Source organism: Passer montanus, unplaced genomic scaffold (assembly GCF_014805655.1).
Source record: "Passer montanus isolate IOZ18808 unplaced genomic scaffold, ASM1480565v1 scaffold141, whole genome shotgun sequence".
NCBI lineage: Eukaryota > Metazoa > Chordata > Aves > Passeriformes > Passeridae > Passer > Passer montanus.
In genome coordinates this window covers 314660-332725 of record NW_024361053.1, presented here as the reverse complement: position 1 = coordinate 332725, position 18066 = coordinate 314660, and the positions used below count along the sequence as shown (strand labels likewise).

Below are 18066 nucleotides of genomic sequence, written 5' to 3'. Positions count from 1 at the left end.
ACTGGGTTTCACTTATGCATCATGCATTAGTGTAGAAACATCTCAGGAAGATGAAGCCTTTCTGAGAAAGAACTACAAAAGTTCAGAAGGGCACATAATGGGAATCAGTTAAGTAGCTGTACACAGCCAGCTCTAAGAACAGCCTGTACTTAACACAAATGATGTGCAACAGTAGCATCCTGTTCACCCTAATTTCAGCTCAAAGTTGTGTACATCACAGTCCCCCTTCAGAGTGCTGTACAGTATGGCACAAACTGATTTACAGCCACAAACACCCATCAGCTACACAAGTCAGCACCCAAAACTGCAATGTGTTTGCACATCCTGACTGCTAACTCTGACCCCAGGATTCTATCTATCTGTATGTTCTTCGATTGACACCTTACCTAACATCATCAAAATCAGGACAACTACAGCAGGATACAGCACCACCTAAGCAAACTGAAGGGCATTATGGTTAAATAAATAATGACCCCTAAGCTCCAGAGGTTACAAACAGCACAACAGAAAAATCCTTTGAAGGATTTGATCATCACAGCAGTATCACACACTGTTCAGTGCCTGTACAGCCAGCAGCTGCCAGAAAGTGCCAATTTGGCAGCACTCAGGCCTAACTGCCACGAGACACTGACAGGCAGCTCAGCAGCTCATTTCACTTTTACATTTTTTTGTACACTTAACTGGAATGGGAATGACAGCAAGAGAAGTAACAAAAATAATTTTAAGGCCTTGATTTTTATTTTTAAGTGTCTGGAAAACTCATAGTCTCCAGTACAAACTTAGAAGTATTATTGGTTATAAGTTTCCCTGGCTTTTCAAACTCCATTTGACATAAAATGAGATATAAACTTTTGTAACTGATGAACTTCAAGAATGATTTGCAGTAAGACTGCTACAAGTATTCAGGGGGTGGAGGGAACAGACACAAAACTGTTTCTGAAAGAGCAAGGCTTCTGGGAAGAACTTGCAAATCACATGATTAACACTTAACATTTACCTTTGTTAAGCTAGAAGTGATTCTGAAATGCCAAGATCTATTGGAAGAATCAAGCTTTTCTGCTCTGTTGTCTCATTTTCATTTTCCATTCAGCAGCTTCCTACTAGCACCTGAAAGCAGATCCACATTAATTCACTAACCCAGCACACCCATGAATCAGATGGTGATAAGCTCAATGAGGTGGTATGGTTTAACCCCATCTCCATTTAAAGTAGAAGTTAAGAAAATAAATCACAATGAAGAAGAGTATCACTGGTGTTTTGCTGATTAACTGATATGGTAATGCTGGCACCCATCTCTATCACTCACTACAGATAATACTTGAATAAGAAGCTATAAAGCAAGCTAGAAAGATATAACCATCTTGGCTATACAAAAAACCAAGTAGCTGCAGCACCACCTTCTGAATGTGCATTTTTCATTCCACTGGCATAATGAAAAAGGACATGCACAATACCAGCAGGTATTAAGGTTTTCTTCAAGGCAGAAGAGCACGGCAAAAAAAGAAAAATGGCACCTTGGGAAAGAAGTTAATTTTAAGTACTGGATTTGGGCATGCTCCATAGATCTTCCAATGATGCCATCTGTTTCTGAGTTTGCTCACATAATCAACCTAGACACTACAAGGATCCAATCAGCAAACAAAATGCAAGAAGACCCTCCAGCCATGTCAAGTATTTATTAAGCTCTCTTGCTACAGAAGAGACCGAAAGAAAGAACAAAATAGAAAACAGAAGAGAAGAAAGTATGTCTTAATTGTGTGGAGAGCTGACACTGCAGCCCTTATGTGTGGAAGGTGCAGAATAACCCTCATGTCATAGCATCTAACAGCAAACACTGCTTCACTACCCAGTTTTAGCATTTCAAGTTTAAGAGAGCTGGACAATGGAAGCTTTAAAATCAAAAAGGATTACAATGAATTTGTCTTCAATCTTTCATTTCTCAATTAGTACTCAATTTTTCCCCTTAAGAGTTTTCAATATGAAAACCTGACATGGAGAATCACACAGACAGTAATTTTCTCTTTAAAAAGTGAATATAATTTTAATTGATCTACATGAGCCCCTCTTCTCCCAACATCCCAACACTACTAGGTCAAAACAAGTTTTGGTACTCGTATGTAAGAAGTAGGTTAAATACCAAAGTTAATCCCTTCAGAAGGAAACACATTTTTGTGCGGAAGTGACAGTGGCATTTTAAGTGACAGTGGCATTTGAAGTGCCAGTATTCCACTGGTTTATTGTAACACTACTTCAAATAAGAAAAATACAAGGTATGCTGGACAATCATCCAGAGTTCTGACCAGCACACCTCATAATCCCATGCAGCAGCAAAATGTTTGGTTTCCAAAAAGAAAAGAGTTCTGTCAGGCTGCTTTTCTGCAACATTCATTGTGTAAATAAACATGTAATTTTAAGTATTTAATTTACAGAGACTGGATAATTCCACTTGTCCCAAACTCTACTTGTTTAAATATCTGATGTTTAAAATTAAAATATTCTCTTAAAGTCAGTCCTAAAATCCTCAGATTCAGCCTTCCATAAGGGCCCACAGTCCATTTTCAGAGATGTACTATATATGTACAAAGATCTGCTCTTTCATTTTAGAAGTTGATAGCTTTGCCAAAGGATGCTGCCAGGTTTGCTTCCCTGAAGGCTTCTGACACCGTCTGTAGGGAGCAAGCACAAAAAGTTACAAGTCATTAATAGCTACATGGAGTAACAGCATGTCTGTGTAATGGTGTTCAACAGCCCCTTCAGAAAACACTTACTGGATGGGCATGGCAAACTCTGGCTACATCTTCACACGATGCTCCATATTCCATAGCAAGGGCAGCTTCATTCACCATTTCACCAGCACCCTGTAATTTAATGGTACTTGCAATTAGCACAAATTCTTACACAGTTGTCCAGGTTCTGCTGAGTAACAGCTTATAAATAAGCATTTGCTGCTAAGAAAGAGAAGTTATGTTTTAACCAGCACTTCATTTGTGTTCTAACGTAAGTAATGTAATCTACTTGGTGATTGTGCTCAAACCTAGCATAAATATAAACATTAATGACAGTATTTGTTCTCTCATTCTGAGAGTTGTGCAAAAGCTAGGCAATTTTCATGAAAGGAAACCTACCCAAAACTTCAATGCTTCCCTGAAAAGGTAAAAGATAACTAGATTTCAAAAAAAGCATTACTAGGTTACTATACCTACACCCTCATTTTTATTTGCTGTATTTATGCATATTTACTAAGAGAATATATCTTTGAGGAGTCAGAAATAGTTAAATCTTCTCTTACATTTTTAATACTCAGATCCACAACCAAAAGGTTTTTTTCCAGTCCTTTCCCAATAAAGAAAATTAGATTTGTTGGTATGAGACAGACAAAGTTGTGCTTCCTTTAAGGCATGTTGGTTTCTAAATTACTACAATTGCAAGAGAAATTAAGTAGCAGAGAATCTTATTGAGACCAGTTTGGTGTTTCTCTTAAAGAAAGTCGTACACAAAAATGTATGGAAGTGTTTCTGCAAACATATTTTGAAAAAGTCAATTTAGAGCTAAGAAACAAAACAGAGAAAGATTAGGGTCTAATTTTGATTAAAAAAACCCAAAAAACAAACCCTAAAACCCCCTAAACAGGGGAAATCCCAAAGGATTTTTTACTCTAAGTTCCATAAATTATTGACCCCTGATTTGGTGACTGCAGTGTTAAGATTACCACCCTTGCTGAAGTCCTTAGTTGAAGAGATGGGAAAAAAGAAAACACCAATGAAAGAGACACAGTCTTTTCAGCTCCTTTAACTTCCAAAAGTTGAATCAACAATTTCTGCTGTTCTTTCAAGTATTTGGCAGTATTCATAAAAACAAAATGAAAAACAAAAATCCCACAACAAACACCATCACCAAAAATCTCACCACATAAAACTTGTCAAGATAACCAAATAACCTTGGCAATTCAAGAGGAAAAAAAAAAGCTGAGCTTTTTTTTAGTTACACCAAAGTAACTAAAAAGTGGGAAGGAGAGCAGGGGTGCAGAACAGAACTGTAAAAAAAAAAAAAGGGTGATGAACTCAAACCTTCCTGTTTACAAACACCACTTCTAACTCAACAACTATGCAACACCAAATAAAAAGCATGTTACAAGGCAAAGAAAGCAGAATTGATGATACTTACTGAGCCTAAAATGTGAGCACCCAACATCCTGTCTGTCGATTTGTGACTAAGTATCTTCACCAGGCCATCTGTGTCAGCATTTGTCTTTGCTCTGCTGTTCGCAGCAAATGGAAATTTCCCAACTTTGTATTCTACACCCTGCAAAACAGATGTAGTCTGAGTTAATGAGATGTAGATTGAATTAATGACCAACAAGAACAATGTAACCAACTGTCACATACATGAGGAGAAGCAATGCAGAACTAAAACAGGAGACACAGGAATGTATGTGAACTATCACCGTAAATGGTGTGAAAGTGTACCAAAAAAAAGATTAATTTGCAAACAAACAATATTAATGTCACAGAATGTAAATTATTAAAGAGAACTGTGGTTCTTGGGAGAGTGGCATGCACAAGAGCATCATTCACTCACACCCCCTAAGCAATAAAATCAAATGCAGAAATTTGGATAAAGTAGCTAGATAAACAACTAGACAATGAAACCAAGCTCAAAGTGGAATAACAATTTTTGCTGGAAAAGAAAACAAACAGTACCTCTTCTTTCAGCTGTTCTTCTGACTTGCCCACCCAGGCCACTTCAGGGTGAGTGTAGATCACAGAGGGAACGCAGTTGTAGTCAATGTGAACTGCTCCCCCAGCCATGCCTTCTACACACAGAATGCCTTCATCCTCAGCTTTGTGGGCCAGCATAGGTCCAGCAACTACATCACCAATAGCATAGATGCTATCAGACCAATGAAACAGAATAAGACACTGTTTAAAAACATCCTAGCACACCCGGGCTACCTTACACAACAGTGTGTTTGACACATGTTACTGAAAACTCTAATCAAAACAGATTAAAATACTTCATTTTAGCAGTTTCCACAGAATGACGACACTTCAAGAAGTACTCAGTGACATGAAATACACAGTGACTTTTAAATTTAATGTGACAGTGACTTTTAATTTTGAAAGACAGAAATAGTGACTTTTAGTTTTAAAACTTCAAAGGCTGACTAAAAATTTTTAGCTACTGAAATGATAGGATATATTGAGTTTTCTTTTCAGAAAAGGAAAATACGTTCTGTTATTAAAAACTAGAAGTGCTTTACTAAGTTAAACTTTAAAAAATAAGTGTTCTGCATTTAAAAAAAAGGAAAAAAAAAATCAGTCTTACTTACTTTGGAATCTTGGTTTGGAATCTGTTGTTGACTGGAATTCTTCCCCTCTTATCAAGCTCTATTCCAATTTCCTCAAGACCTAGATTTTTTGTAAAAGGACGCCTACCGATGCAAACTAGGAGCACATCACAAGTTATTACTTCTGCCTTGCCACCAGCAGCAGCTTCAACACTACAGCAAAACAAGAAAAAATGCTAAGCTGTAAACCTGTAGCCTTATCTCTCTCTGGCTAGTAACTAACATAACCCAAGATGGTGATCTGGCTGGGTCTGGCACCCAAAGCACTTCACTGAGCCTGCCTCATGCCTCCTCCTTGCAAGAGTTCAGCAGTGGAAGAGAGAGGAAGGGGCAACACCTATTACTACATTTCTTAATTGTCAGAGAGAAAATCAGGGTGTATTTTAAATAGCAATCAGCATGATCTGATAGCAAAGTCACTGCTGCTGAGTACTTCCCACCCAGTGTGTACATACTTTGTATATAGTGTATATACTTTGGGGTGGGGTAGGGCCATGTATTCTGAGCAAGCTTTCTTCTGGCCCAGGAACCAAACACCTCTTAGCAGCTGCCATGCATCCCAGGCATCCCTCAAGTGCATCTTGTCTTTAACTGCACCCAGAACAAGTCCAGTTCATGTACTCTGAGAGCACAAGAACCAAAGCATGGAAAGTGAGGAGAACTGTGAATGTGTTTCAAAAGCAAACTCTGAACCAAAATGATACCCTAAAAGAAACAGACTACATGAGAGATCCAGTCAGCATCAGCATGGCATGCAAAGAAGCCTAAATCCTGGAGTGACAGATGACAGACTGTCCCAAGCTACATATACATATCACATACACAGTGATAGAGCAAGTAGAAGTCATCATAGTAAGTCCCCAGTGAAAAAACATTTAAGCTTGTTTTTGTGAAGTAACAACTACAGTTTCTGCATAGAGAATCCATTAACACAAACAGAACTAGTGCATACTTATGGACTTTTACAAAGCAAATTTGCTTTATGTGTTTCTATATTAACTGTTCATGTATAATACTTCAAAGGTCTAGAGTAAGACCATTAAAATAAACTCTTTGGTTAGTTTCATTTATTTCCATTCAAGAACAGTAGTATCTCTGCCAGGCTTACCCTAAGACAAGATGACCTTCCAGTCATGGTCAAGAATTAATGGCTTGGAAATGACTGTATAAACAATCATGGCATTTATGCTAGTTATACCAGAAGCAAATATCTTCCATGAAAATAATGATTTAGAGTTCTGCTTTTATTACTGATCTCATTATAACAGTGGTTTTATGCCAGCAAGCCCTCAACTCAAATCAATGGAACCTCTCCTGTATAAGCAACTTAGGACTTAATAAACCCAAAATTATGAGCTCTGTAAGTTGTTATAAAAGGATAAACATTTAATTGTACTAAAGAATTAATTTTAATTCCCATGCTAAAAATAGTATCAAACTGTATTTTTAAACAGGTTTGATGGATTGGGAGGAAGAATATATTTTGCATTCCTTTAGTTTTATGTTAAACACTTACGCTACATCTATTTTTCCATCTGGTCTCTTGGTAGCACCAGTAACTTTGGTGTTCAGTTTAAACTTGAATCCCTGCTTCTGAAGAATACGTTGGAAGTTTTTAGAGATCTCCATGTCAATTCCCATTCCTCCAACATGGCCCATGAACTCAACAGCTGTCACATCTGCACCGAGGCGCTGCCAAACTGAACCCTGCAGTTACAACAATACAGGTAAAAAGAGTTTTTGAAAAGTAAACTTCAGATACTTTTACTCTAATACTTACAAACAGACTGTAAACTATTCTGAAGCAGGATAACATGTAACAGCAAACTGATCAGTTTCTACAAACATAATGTAAAATAAAACAAGTTAAAATTTTCCCAGCCTTTCCAGGAAAAGATTTATCATCATTTATTTGCAGACTCAAAACTTCCATGATCGAATTCAGGGAATTAGGCTTTTAAAGAAATATACTTAGTGATTTTGTTAGCTAACTCATGTATGTTTTATACTATAGGTATAGAAGAAATTCAAAATCAAAGAATCTGAAAGGAAAACCCAAAGGGAATTGCTTGTCGTGCCCTAATACCATTACTAATTAATCAAAACAATACCACATTAAGGATTTTATACACAAAATGAAGCTCTGCTGGAACTGCCTGTATTTATAACCTTAACCATGATCATCAGCCTCACCAACAAAACCCACGTACGCCCTTTAGGTATTTACCTAACAGTTACCCACATCTACCCAACAGAGAATTTCACTTTGCTTACTCTTCCCCAGCTTATTGGTCAGCAGGTTAAGCAACCACCTGGCAGATGAGCACAGCTTCAAGCAGCTGCAAGACCAGCAAATATAAATTCTTTCTGAAACATGCAGGTGTGAGGTAAAAGGGCTCAGACCACAGTGAACTACAAAGTCTCTACGCCTTTGGCTGATAGAGCATGTACTACCAGATCACATTAAACATCTCTTGAGATCAACTACTAAACACAAGTATTCATCCTGACTGTCCTGGCATTTCCTCACATCCCTACTGCTCCAAAAGGGAAAAAGAAATATGCAAGGCCCTGGATGTTCCTCTCTAACTTCTTTGCTTATCTAACCAGCTGCAGAAGTACTGACCCAACAAACACTTATCCCAGCTTTTCTGATAAAAAATGGAGCTAGTAGGCTGTGAAGTTTGAATAGATTGACTACAACTCACTGAACTGTTAAAGCACAGCAAAACCATCAAATACAACCAAAAAACCCACCCTTTTCCTTTACAAATTAAAGGTCAAGTGGTTTAAATATCCTCTCACCAGTTCCACACCAATGACTCCTGCACCAATGACAACCATCTTTTCAGGAACTTTTTTCAGTGACAGTGCACCAGTGGATGACACAATGTTATCTTCATCAATCTAATGACAAAGAAATGCACAAAGGGAGGTTTGCAATCTCTTTTACATATTATATACAAAACACACAGAACATGAAGTGCAATTAGGTGCAAACCATTATTACACATTAAATTGTGTGGCTGTGAGACACTGAAAAGGAAGTACAATTAAGTTCAAATACGTACAGTAATTCCAGGGAAGGGAGCAACTTCTGAGCCTGTGGCTATGAGAATGTTCTTTGTGTTGATCACTTGTGTGCTGCCATCTTCTTTAGTTGCAGTGACTTGGTTTTTGCCAGTTATTTTTCCAAACCCAGATACATGTACAACCTTTAGCAATCAGAACACAGTGAAGACAAGTTCAAATATGTAGGTCAGGCTACATTTCACCTGAATCTCACTGATGCTCAGAGATGCTGCTAAAACATCTTTCTGCATCACCACCTGGTACAAATCACAAAGTAACTGTATACTAGTAGGAACAGGAATAGTATACTATTCCTTTAAGTAGGTTAAAAATGAAGGCACTAGGCATTTAAAAGTTTTCTGGAAGAGAAGCATCCAAATTCTGCCCTTGTCATATCAGTCACTCTAATTTATATGGCAATATGAAAACGTAAAAAGTAGGAAATTCAGATTAAAAAATGGATATACCTCAGTATATAACCCAAACTAACCTTGTTTTGCTTAAATAAATGAGCAATTCCACCTGTTAAGGCCTTCACTGCACTACTCTTCTGTTCCATCATCTTCTCTAGATTCAAACGGATTCCTGTAACTAAAGTTAAAGCAAAACAACTTACAGCAAGCACTGCAGATTGTTAATGTTAAAGGAGCTAACCTCAACACAGTTAACAGCTGGCACAGAAAGATATGTTGAATGGCCCTAAATGCTAAAGGTTACATTCAACAACTGCTACGTGAAAATCAATATTGCACTTTTCAACTATAACTTATCTATCCATTATTCAGAGTTCAAAGAGCAGACACGTTCCTAAGCCTCCAAATGACAGATAAAGGGTATTATTTATAACTCTAAAAACTTTCTGACCAAAAAACCATACAAATCAGATTTGAAAGATTAAATTTAACTTCTTGGTGGAAACCACTTATGTAACAGGCACTGAGAGCTCTTCACTCACTTTCAATTCCTCTATTAGCAAAATCTTTTCCATGGGCCAAGTGATACAGATGTGAGTTGTTCAGCAAGGCCTAAAACAGACACACAAAAATGTCAATTTGGACATACATTCAAAAGAATATTATTACAAGGAAAAAGAATTATACTATTTACAAAATGTTCTCACTATTGTTTGACATATACATATTTGGAAAGGTGTATTTCAATCACAGAAATTGTACACAGTAGCTCCTATTGAAACATTCAATAAAATTACATACTTTACACAGAAACAGACAACAGTTAAATATTTTTTGCTCATTTCACCATAGAAACTGATAATTACTCCACAGAGATTAAAAAAAAAAAGGAACAGACCAAGTAGAGGAAGAGAGAGATGTGACTGACGGCCAAAGAGAAGATACAGAATAACTGGATGTGGAAAATCCATATTAAAATGCTTAAGATTTTAGCCTGTGTAGACATACGTGAGTTAAATTTTGAGGTTTTGTGCTGAAGTTTCTATTACTGCACAGCCAGCTGAGCTGAAGCTGGATGGCTTGGAGCTAACTCAGGTTCATGGATCTTCCAAATTCATAGATAAAATTAGAATAGTTTTTATATGGATGGCTAAAAATTAGTAACTTCAAATTCAGAAGCTTGATAATTGTATTTTGATTCAAAATAACAAAATGGTTAAGGCAGGATCTTACTAAGAAAATTGATTATTTTGTTATAGCCACCCCAAATATGAAATTATCTGTATCTTTGCAAGGACAACAGCGTGATTTTGCACAGACTTAAATCTAAAGCAGGCACAGTAAAAGATTCAAAAGGCACTTTGAAATACTTGCCTTATCTACATATGTTTGTGTAAAACTAATACTATCAACTAAGATAATTCCATTTTTATAATTTTTATCAACTGTCTTTAAAAGTCATTTCTCTACTTCACATACCTGTCACAGCCCCAAATCTGTAACATTCACATTACTTAAAAGATGCAAGCACTGCTTAAGACTTTAGCAATTAGAAAGGAAAAAAAAAATCCATGCCCAAGGTATTATTTTGGGTGGTTTTCTGGAAAGGAATATTTGAATCATTTGTTATTGCCTTGGTGTACACAGGCTATATATCCTCTTCTTAAGTTTACTGCAATTCAAACAAATTCTAGATAGGATTCAAGTTTAGCCATAGGTTCAATAGTATTTTCATAAGAAGTCTAAAAGACAAAAAAAAAAAGGGTACTTGAGAAGTTAGTTAAATAGATCCTAGCAGAGTTTCAAATTTTCAAGGTAACACTGTGTGGATTGATGTGTTTTAGTGGTGCTTCAATATATTAAGATACTCTGAACCTCACTGAAACGATTACTAAAATGTTAGAGAAATTAATATAAAATTTTAAAAATACTTAGTACTTATACGGTATTTTCTCCTCCCATGCAAAAGGAACTTTTTGAGCAAAACCATTAGAAACAGCAACACAGTTAGGAGGGATCTTGTTAAGAACATTATGTTTGTTACTACAGCCATCACAAACCTGGCCTTAGCAGTGTCTTGCTCCACCTGCTGGGTGCTGTTGAGGCAGATTCCCCAGCAACAGCACTGCTCTTACAAAGGCCGAGGTCTGAAATTACTTTAAACTAGATTGACAATGTCAAACAGGAAGCTCTTATTAATTTCTTCTTGCTTCTCCTTTCTTTCAGAGTGCATGTGTTGGACTCAGCTCTTTCTCTCCACATCTATATTACTCCACACACCTCATCCTCCAGGCCATTCTTACATGTACATTCATCTTGAGAAACTCCTTCCTAATCTCCTTCCAACTGAAGCACATCATGTCAGCTGCTTTTAATGAAGCTATGACAAACATGCACACTTACCTTGGATGGAATACATCCAACATTCAAACAGGTTCCCCCTAACGTTGCATTTTTTTCTACACAGACAGTCTGAGAAAAAACAACAGAGGAAAAAAAAGAATTTTTTAGTAATACTCTGCCACCATTTCCTTACAGGCTATCTCACAATTTAGAATTGATGACAAAGACATTTTTTCTACTTATCTAGTAATTCTACCTCTACAAGTGTCCCATTAATTTAATTTCTAGATTTATTTTACGACTCACGTTTCTCTTCCCTCAATTTTTATTAACCTAAACCCCAAAAAATAGCTCTTTGCAACCAAATTCTCTACCAAATTGCACCAGTTTACTGTCTGCAAATAACAGCCACTGCACCATTCATACAAGTGCTACTTGTATGTATTTTTGGAGTCCTACCACAAAAATCTACAAAGTAAATAATAAATACAAGACTTAGTCCAGTGAAAGATGTTCCTCTAACAATTACAGAAAAAAACTGCTAAAAGCAAAACATGTAAATCATATGAAGATTCATAAAAACAAGAAAACAACTGATAGATGAACCGGCATAGATTAAAATCCCATGAAGCTACAGTTTCTTCAAAGAAAACACAACAGAACAAAACCTCCAAGCCACAAACAATATCTCCTCCCACTGCTATAAAGCTGTACCAACACCTATAATGAAAAAACAAAAATTAAGTAGAGCAAAACCAAACAAAAATAAAAATAAGGTCAATAACAACAGGGATGGAAAATATTTCATCTCCTTCTCATTAAGCTGACAACATCAAAGTGTGCAAAGGACAAAAACAACTGCCAAAACTTTATTTAAAAACAGATCACTGGGAGAGAGAATGAAGGAGAGAGTATCCTAGACCATTTTTATAGAAGCAAAGGAACTGGCATCTCCTTCTTTGAAGGCACACACATATTCAAAATAATTGTAACCTTGGTTTTACACTTTTGAGAGTTCCAGTCCACTGAGAGGCAACTACCTAGGTGAAAGCCTTTCACAATTTCTTCAAATTGCTCCTTTTGTGCTAAGGTAGGTGATGGTAACATGAAGGGCAGAATTCACCAAATCAAATCACAGGAACACTCTGCTTATCCCCTACCTTCCCTTCCTCTTGTTTTAAGCACATGAATTCATGAAACACAACATAAGGGCTTTAAAAGCTGCACCATGGGTCAAAGAGCATCAGACTGCTCCTACCTTTACCCAATAAGGATGTTCTGCCTCATCCATTTTACATAAATTTCACTGACAAGGCCAAGTAGAACTTTTGGAAAGCCAATACTCAGGAACACTATTGGGATAACAATAACATGGGATGCTGTAGTGCTGATACAAGGACTCCATGCTTGTGCTAGCAGAAATAGCACTAAAACTGAAATTTAAGTAATTAAGTAGAGCAGAATTAGGATCTTCCATGGATGGTGTAACGATACAATCTTTTTGCCAGTCTACAAAAAACATCTCCTTAGATTCCTCAAGGACACCAAAAACATTCCACATGTTTATTCAATGATAATGGTGACATGCACAAGTATGTCCAAGCACTTTCCCCTCTCTAACTAGCTGTGAAACAGTGTAACCGAATTATTTTTTACTATAATGAAAAACAGAATCCAGGGCACTTTTTAACCCCCTTGTGCATGGTATCCTACTGTTAATCACAGATACGAAGGACTCAAGGACAGTACTGCTCCAAGAAAAGCTGCTTTGTAGCCAGCCACAAAAATAGCTTGGGAATAATCAAACATGAACTCACATGGAAGAAGGCCACAATCTTAATTAAAACCTGCATCACTAAGCACCTTTTTTTCTCAGGTTACTAGCTAAGTAACCACATACATCCAGAAGCAAGAGTACAAAACAGTAATTCACAAAGATGTGTAAAGACAATTCAGTTATTTTGCTCTAGGTCACAGGCAGGTGTACAACTTAATGGAATCTCAAACACTTATATTTTGGTACAGTTATATATTAGAAGGCTAAAAGATACCCAAAAAGATGTTACTGACACCCAGTCATGGGAGTACTGACCAATGAGGGACAACACTCAGAATTACAGACAAATTCAGTTTGAAGGGACCTCCTCTGGAGGCCATCTACTCAAACCTCCTTCTCCAAACACAGTCAACATCAAAGATACTGAGGGAGGTGACTCTCCCCTTCTACTCTGCTCTCATGAGACCCCACCTGGAGTGCCATATCCATCTCTGCAGCCCCAAGACAACACAGATCTGAAGCAAGTCTGGAGGAGGCCACCAAGCTTACCACAGTGCTGGAACAGCTCTCCCATCAAGACAGGCTGAGAAGGCTCTGGGGAGACCTTACAGCAGCCTTCCAGTATCCAAAGGGGGCTTGCCAGAAGTCTGGAGAGGGACTTTTGACAAGGACATTTAGTGACCGAAACAGCCTTAAGCTGAAGGGCATAGATTTAGATCAGGTCTTAGGAAGGAATTCTTTACTGTGGGGGTGGTGAGGCACAGGAACAGGATGCTCAGAGAAGCTGGGGATGCCCTAACCCTGAATGTTCAAGGCCAGACTGGAGGGGTCTCTGAGTAGCACAGTCTAGTGGAAGGTGTCCCTGTCCATGGCAGGGGAATTGGAACAAGGCCAGCTTTAACATCCCTTCCAACCCAAACCATTCTGTGATTCTATCAGGTGGCTCAGGGCCTTGTACAGCCAAGCTCTGAAAATACTGAAAGATGAAGACTACACACTGCATGGGCCCCCATTCCTGTGCTTCACTGGAACTCATCACCAGGAGTTCTTGTCCTTACCAGATGGTCAAACCAGCTCGTTTTGGTCATGAAGTCTATTTTAGGTAATTCAGAAACATTGTGACATACCAAACAGCAGAAACATGCTCACGACTGCTAGCATCACCTTCTCAGAGCTCCAGATACTTATGAGAACAATAATGCAGTGCCAAGAGTGTCAGATGATCTCATATTAAGAAGTGAAGGCAAAAAAATATCCTGAAGTCATGTTCTGTATTTAAGTCTAAAAACATCTAAAATATATTATAAATATACAACTCTTACAACACTTAATTAAATGACACATCACTAGTACTCATCAGACACAAACTGCTTCTTCTGAAAGGTGTTCAAAGACAACAGGCAGAACAACAGAGATGAACATAAATAAATGTAACTAAGATACTACAGTATTTCTACACACATTTTTGGCTCTAAAGTTCTCACATGGCAGTAGAATTTCACTAATAATAACATTCAAAAAGCCTATCAGTTGAATATGGCTTTTTCCCCTTCTGAGTTCCCTCAGTCTGTTCTTCAGAATAGTTTTCCACTGGTCTTTTGTCTGTCATGATTTCTATATTTTTCCCTTTGTTGAGAGAAAAATTCCTTCCTAGCACTGTTTTCCCACCTTCTCTCTCACAAGAGTACAAGCCCACCTCAATTATCAGTTCCAACCAAAAGTAAGCTGTCCTAAGCAGCTCTGTCAGTAGCAGGGCTATAGAGAGTAATACACTCAGACCTTCATTCCAAATTCTGCATAATGCAGGTAAGCAAGGTAAGGAAAGATTAGCAAAAGATGTCAACAGCATCTGGTGGCCCAAGGTGTGACAGAAGGATGACAGTATCACACAGACACCTTTCAAGTTCTGAGTGAGGTCTCACCTTAAAACCAAGCTGAGCTGCTTTGATAGCAGCAACATATCCTCCAGGCCCAGAGCCAATAACCGTGACATCGGCATCAACTGAAACAGAGAGCAGCTGAATTACTGTTTTTTCAGCAAAATAACTGCAGACAAAGAATTATGCAAGTTAATGAAATAGGATAAGGAAGTGACACATCATACCATATGTGAAAGTAACTTTCTGGACAGGGAAAGGTTGTGTAAAGGTATTTATTCCACAAGAAAAATAACCAGTCTTAAATTTCACATGGAAAATAATGTAAAATGACATCAAGAAACTGAATTTCCCATCCCTCTTGATCCAAAGCCTTTAAGAACTTAACCCAAGATGTCTCGATAGTTTACTGTAACATTTTTTCCAACATAGCTTCTACTGATGTTTAGCACCAAACATAAATGCTTAGTGAATGCCACAAATTTATAAAGGTGAAAACATGGCTGCAATAGGTATCTGTGCACACTCTATTGATTATAAAGCAGTGGAAGCTATGAACTTTGTACCTAGCTCATATCTGGTAACCACAATCTCTTTTAGAATATTAATTAACATAAGAACAGTGATGGTGAAGTTCAACTTCTATTTACAGCTTTAGCTTAAAATCCAATTACGCAAATAAACCACAATTTTAATCTAAATCTTCATCCTGACATGGATTTCATCTGGAAGACTGATTTCTGAGTTTGAAGTATTGTTTTGTTTTTTGTGGGGGTTTGGGCTGGTGGGTTTTTTTTTGTCCAAACAAGGTTTCTCACAAGAAATTACCTTGATCAGCATAGGACCTTTGTGGCACTGCACAAACTCCCTGAAGACCATGATGAATTCGATCAAAATGGCTTCTCTGGAAAGGAAAATAAATAAATAAATAAAAAAGAACCCCTTGGTTTTACAAGTTTATGTCTGCCCTTGAGGGAAAAGAAGCATTCAGCCACACACAGACGAATACACAGTTACTGTCCCCAGCTAACCAAAACAGAACAGCAAGACTGAAGAACAGTGAGCACTGACTGGAACAAGAGGCAGAAGTTGCTCGGTCACCTCAGTCTGTCATCACACCTGTTCTCAGGTCAGTCTCACCACAGGCTGCCTCTAACTACACAACTTTCAACTCCCAAACCACATAATGACATAGATTAGATATCCACAGGACTTTTTATAAAGAGTCTTGTTCTGTAACCAACCCCTTCAGGCACGTCCTATGAACAGGCAGCTGTACCTCATAGGAGGTTCGGGAGGGCAAGTTTTTTTAACCTTTACGAAAAACTACAGGACAGCACAGAACAGCTGCTCCAAACACACCGAGGGCCGATCACCCTGTAACTGGAGTAGAGGATGTCCCTGGAAGCATTCGCGCAGTCCCCAGCACCGCAGCCCGAAGGCCGGGGCCGGCTGACGGCGGCGCTTTTTGCGGCCACCGCGGCCGCGGCCTCCCGCGGGCCGGGACACCGGGACACCGGCACCGACAACGCACACGGCAGCCGGTCCCTGCCGCTCACGGAGCCTGGGGGCAGCCACAGCCGCCGCGTCCCGGCCGCCCGCCCGAGCGGCGAGGGAAGGGGACAGCAGCGCAGGGAGGGAGCGCGGCCAAGGCCCGCGCCCGCCTCAAGGCGCCACTCCGGCCCCGCCCGCCCTCACGCATGCCCCCGGCGGGCTGAGGGGTCTGGAGAAAGCCCAGGCCCGAGCTGCCCGGCACGGCTTTCACCCCTTGTCCCCTCCCTTGCCCTCGCCCGGCCGCCCCGCCGGTGCCGTACCCGAGCGAGCGCGCAGGAGACGCGGCCCCAGCGCTGCATGTCGGCGGTGCCGCCGCGCCCCGGCCGCTCAAGGACTCCGCGGACGCGCGCAGGCGCAGTGCCGGGGGGCGGGGCCAGGCGGGCGCAGGGCCCTCAGGCCGGGAGCGAGCCCCGGGTCCCGGCCGGCCCCGCTGCCGGGGCAGGGTCACCTGCAGCCGGTGACACTGGAGCGCAGCCGGGCGGGTTTGCAGTGTCTGCAGAGAGGGAGACTCCGCGACCGCCCTGGGCAGCCTTTTCCAGCGCTCTGCCACCCTCAGCGTAAAGAAGTTCTTCCTCATGTAGACGTGGAACTTCTTGTGTTTCGTTTTATGGCCGTTGATCCTCTTCATGTCGCCGGCACCACTAAAAAGAATCTGGTCTTAGATTCATGGTATTCTGGTCATAGAATATGCTGAGTTGGAAAGGGCCCATCCAGCTCCTGGCCCTGCACAGGACAACCCAAGAGTCACACCCTGTCCCCGAGAGCATTTTCCAAACACTTGTGTAACTCTGTCAGGTTGGTGCTGTGACTGCTTCCCTGAGGAGCCTGTTCCAGTGCCCAACCACCCTCTGGGGAAAGAAACTTTTTCTAATATCCAATCTAAACCTCCCCTGACTCAGCTGCATGATGTTTCCTTGAATCCTGTCACTGATCATGAGAATGAAGAGATTGGCACGCACCTGTCTACTTCCCCTGATAAGAATGTTCAAGACCACAAAAAGGTCTCCCCTCAGTCTCCTCCAGGCTGAACAGACCAAGTGACATCATAAGTCCTCATAAATCTCCTCATAAGGCTTCTCCTTCAGACCATTCACCATCCTCATGGCTTCCTTTGGATGCTCTCTAATAACTCAATGTCTTTTTTATATTGTGATGCCCAAAACCCCTCTCAGGATCTGAAGTGACGCCGGCCCAGTGCAGAGCAGGGTGGGACAATCCCCTCCCTGGCCCAGCTGGTGATGCCCTCCAGGACATGACTGGCCCTCCTGGCTGGCAGAGCACTGCTAATTAACATTCAAATTCCCATTTGTATGTATTGATGAGATCCCTTCTCAGTCTCCTCTTGAGTAAGCAGGCCCAGCTCCCTCAGCCGCTCCTCTTAAGACAGGTGTTACAGTCCCACCATCATCTTTGTGGCTTCCGCTGGACCCTCTCCAGCAGCTCCTTGTTTTCCTTGTGCTGAGGAGCCCAGAACTGCACACAACGTTCCAGATGTGGCCTCGCTAGGGCCGGGTAGAGGAGGAGGGCCCCCTCCCTGGGCCTGCTGGCTGCACTGTTCCTGATGCACCCCGGGTGCCATCGGTCAGCCATCCTGGCCTCAAGGGCACACTGCCAGTTCACAATCAGCTTGTCACCCACCAAAACTCGCAGGTCCTTCTCAGTAGAGCTGCTCTCAAGTAGGTC

At 40.2% G+C, this 18066-nt stretch overlaps 1 protein-coding gene across 1 annotated transcript; it reads right to left on the bottom strand.

The window, feature by feature from the left end:
* Positions 1 to 1660: 1660 nt before the first annotated feature.
* On the bottom strand, positions 1661 to 16750 carry DLD (dihydrolipoamide dehydrogenase). The gene is made up of 14 exons (XM_039700491.1): positions 16644 to 16750; positions 15658 to 15733; positions 14875 to 14954; positions 11236 to 11304; positions 9375 to 9444; positions 8910 to 9010; positions 8419 to 8562; positions 8153 to 8254; positions 6864 to 7054; positions 5330 to 5500; positions 4701 to 4890; positions 4165 to 4302; positions 2769 to 2858; positions 1661 to 2666 (listed from the first exon to the last, which is right to left on the bottom strand). Exons 1-14 carry the CDS (start codon positions 16680 to 16682, stop codon positions 2601 to 2603), a joined length of 1527 nt encoding a protein of 508 aa, XP_039556425.1. The 5' UTR covers positions 16683 to 16750; the 3' UTR covers positions 1661 to 2600.
* Between the last annotated feature and the right edge of the window lie 1316 nt (positions 16751 to 18066).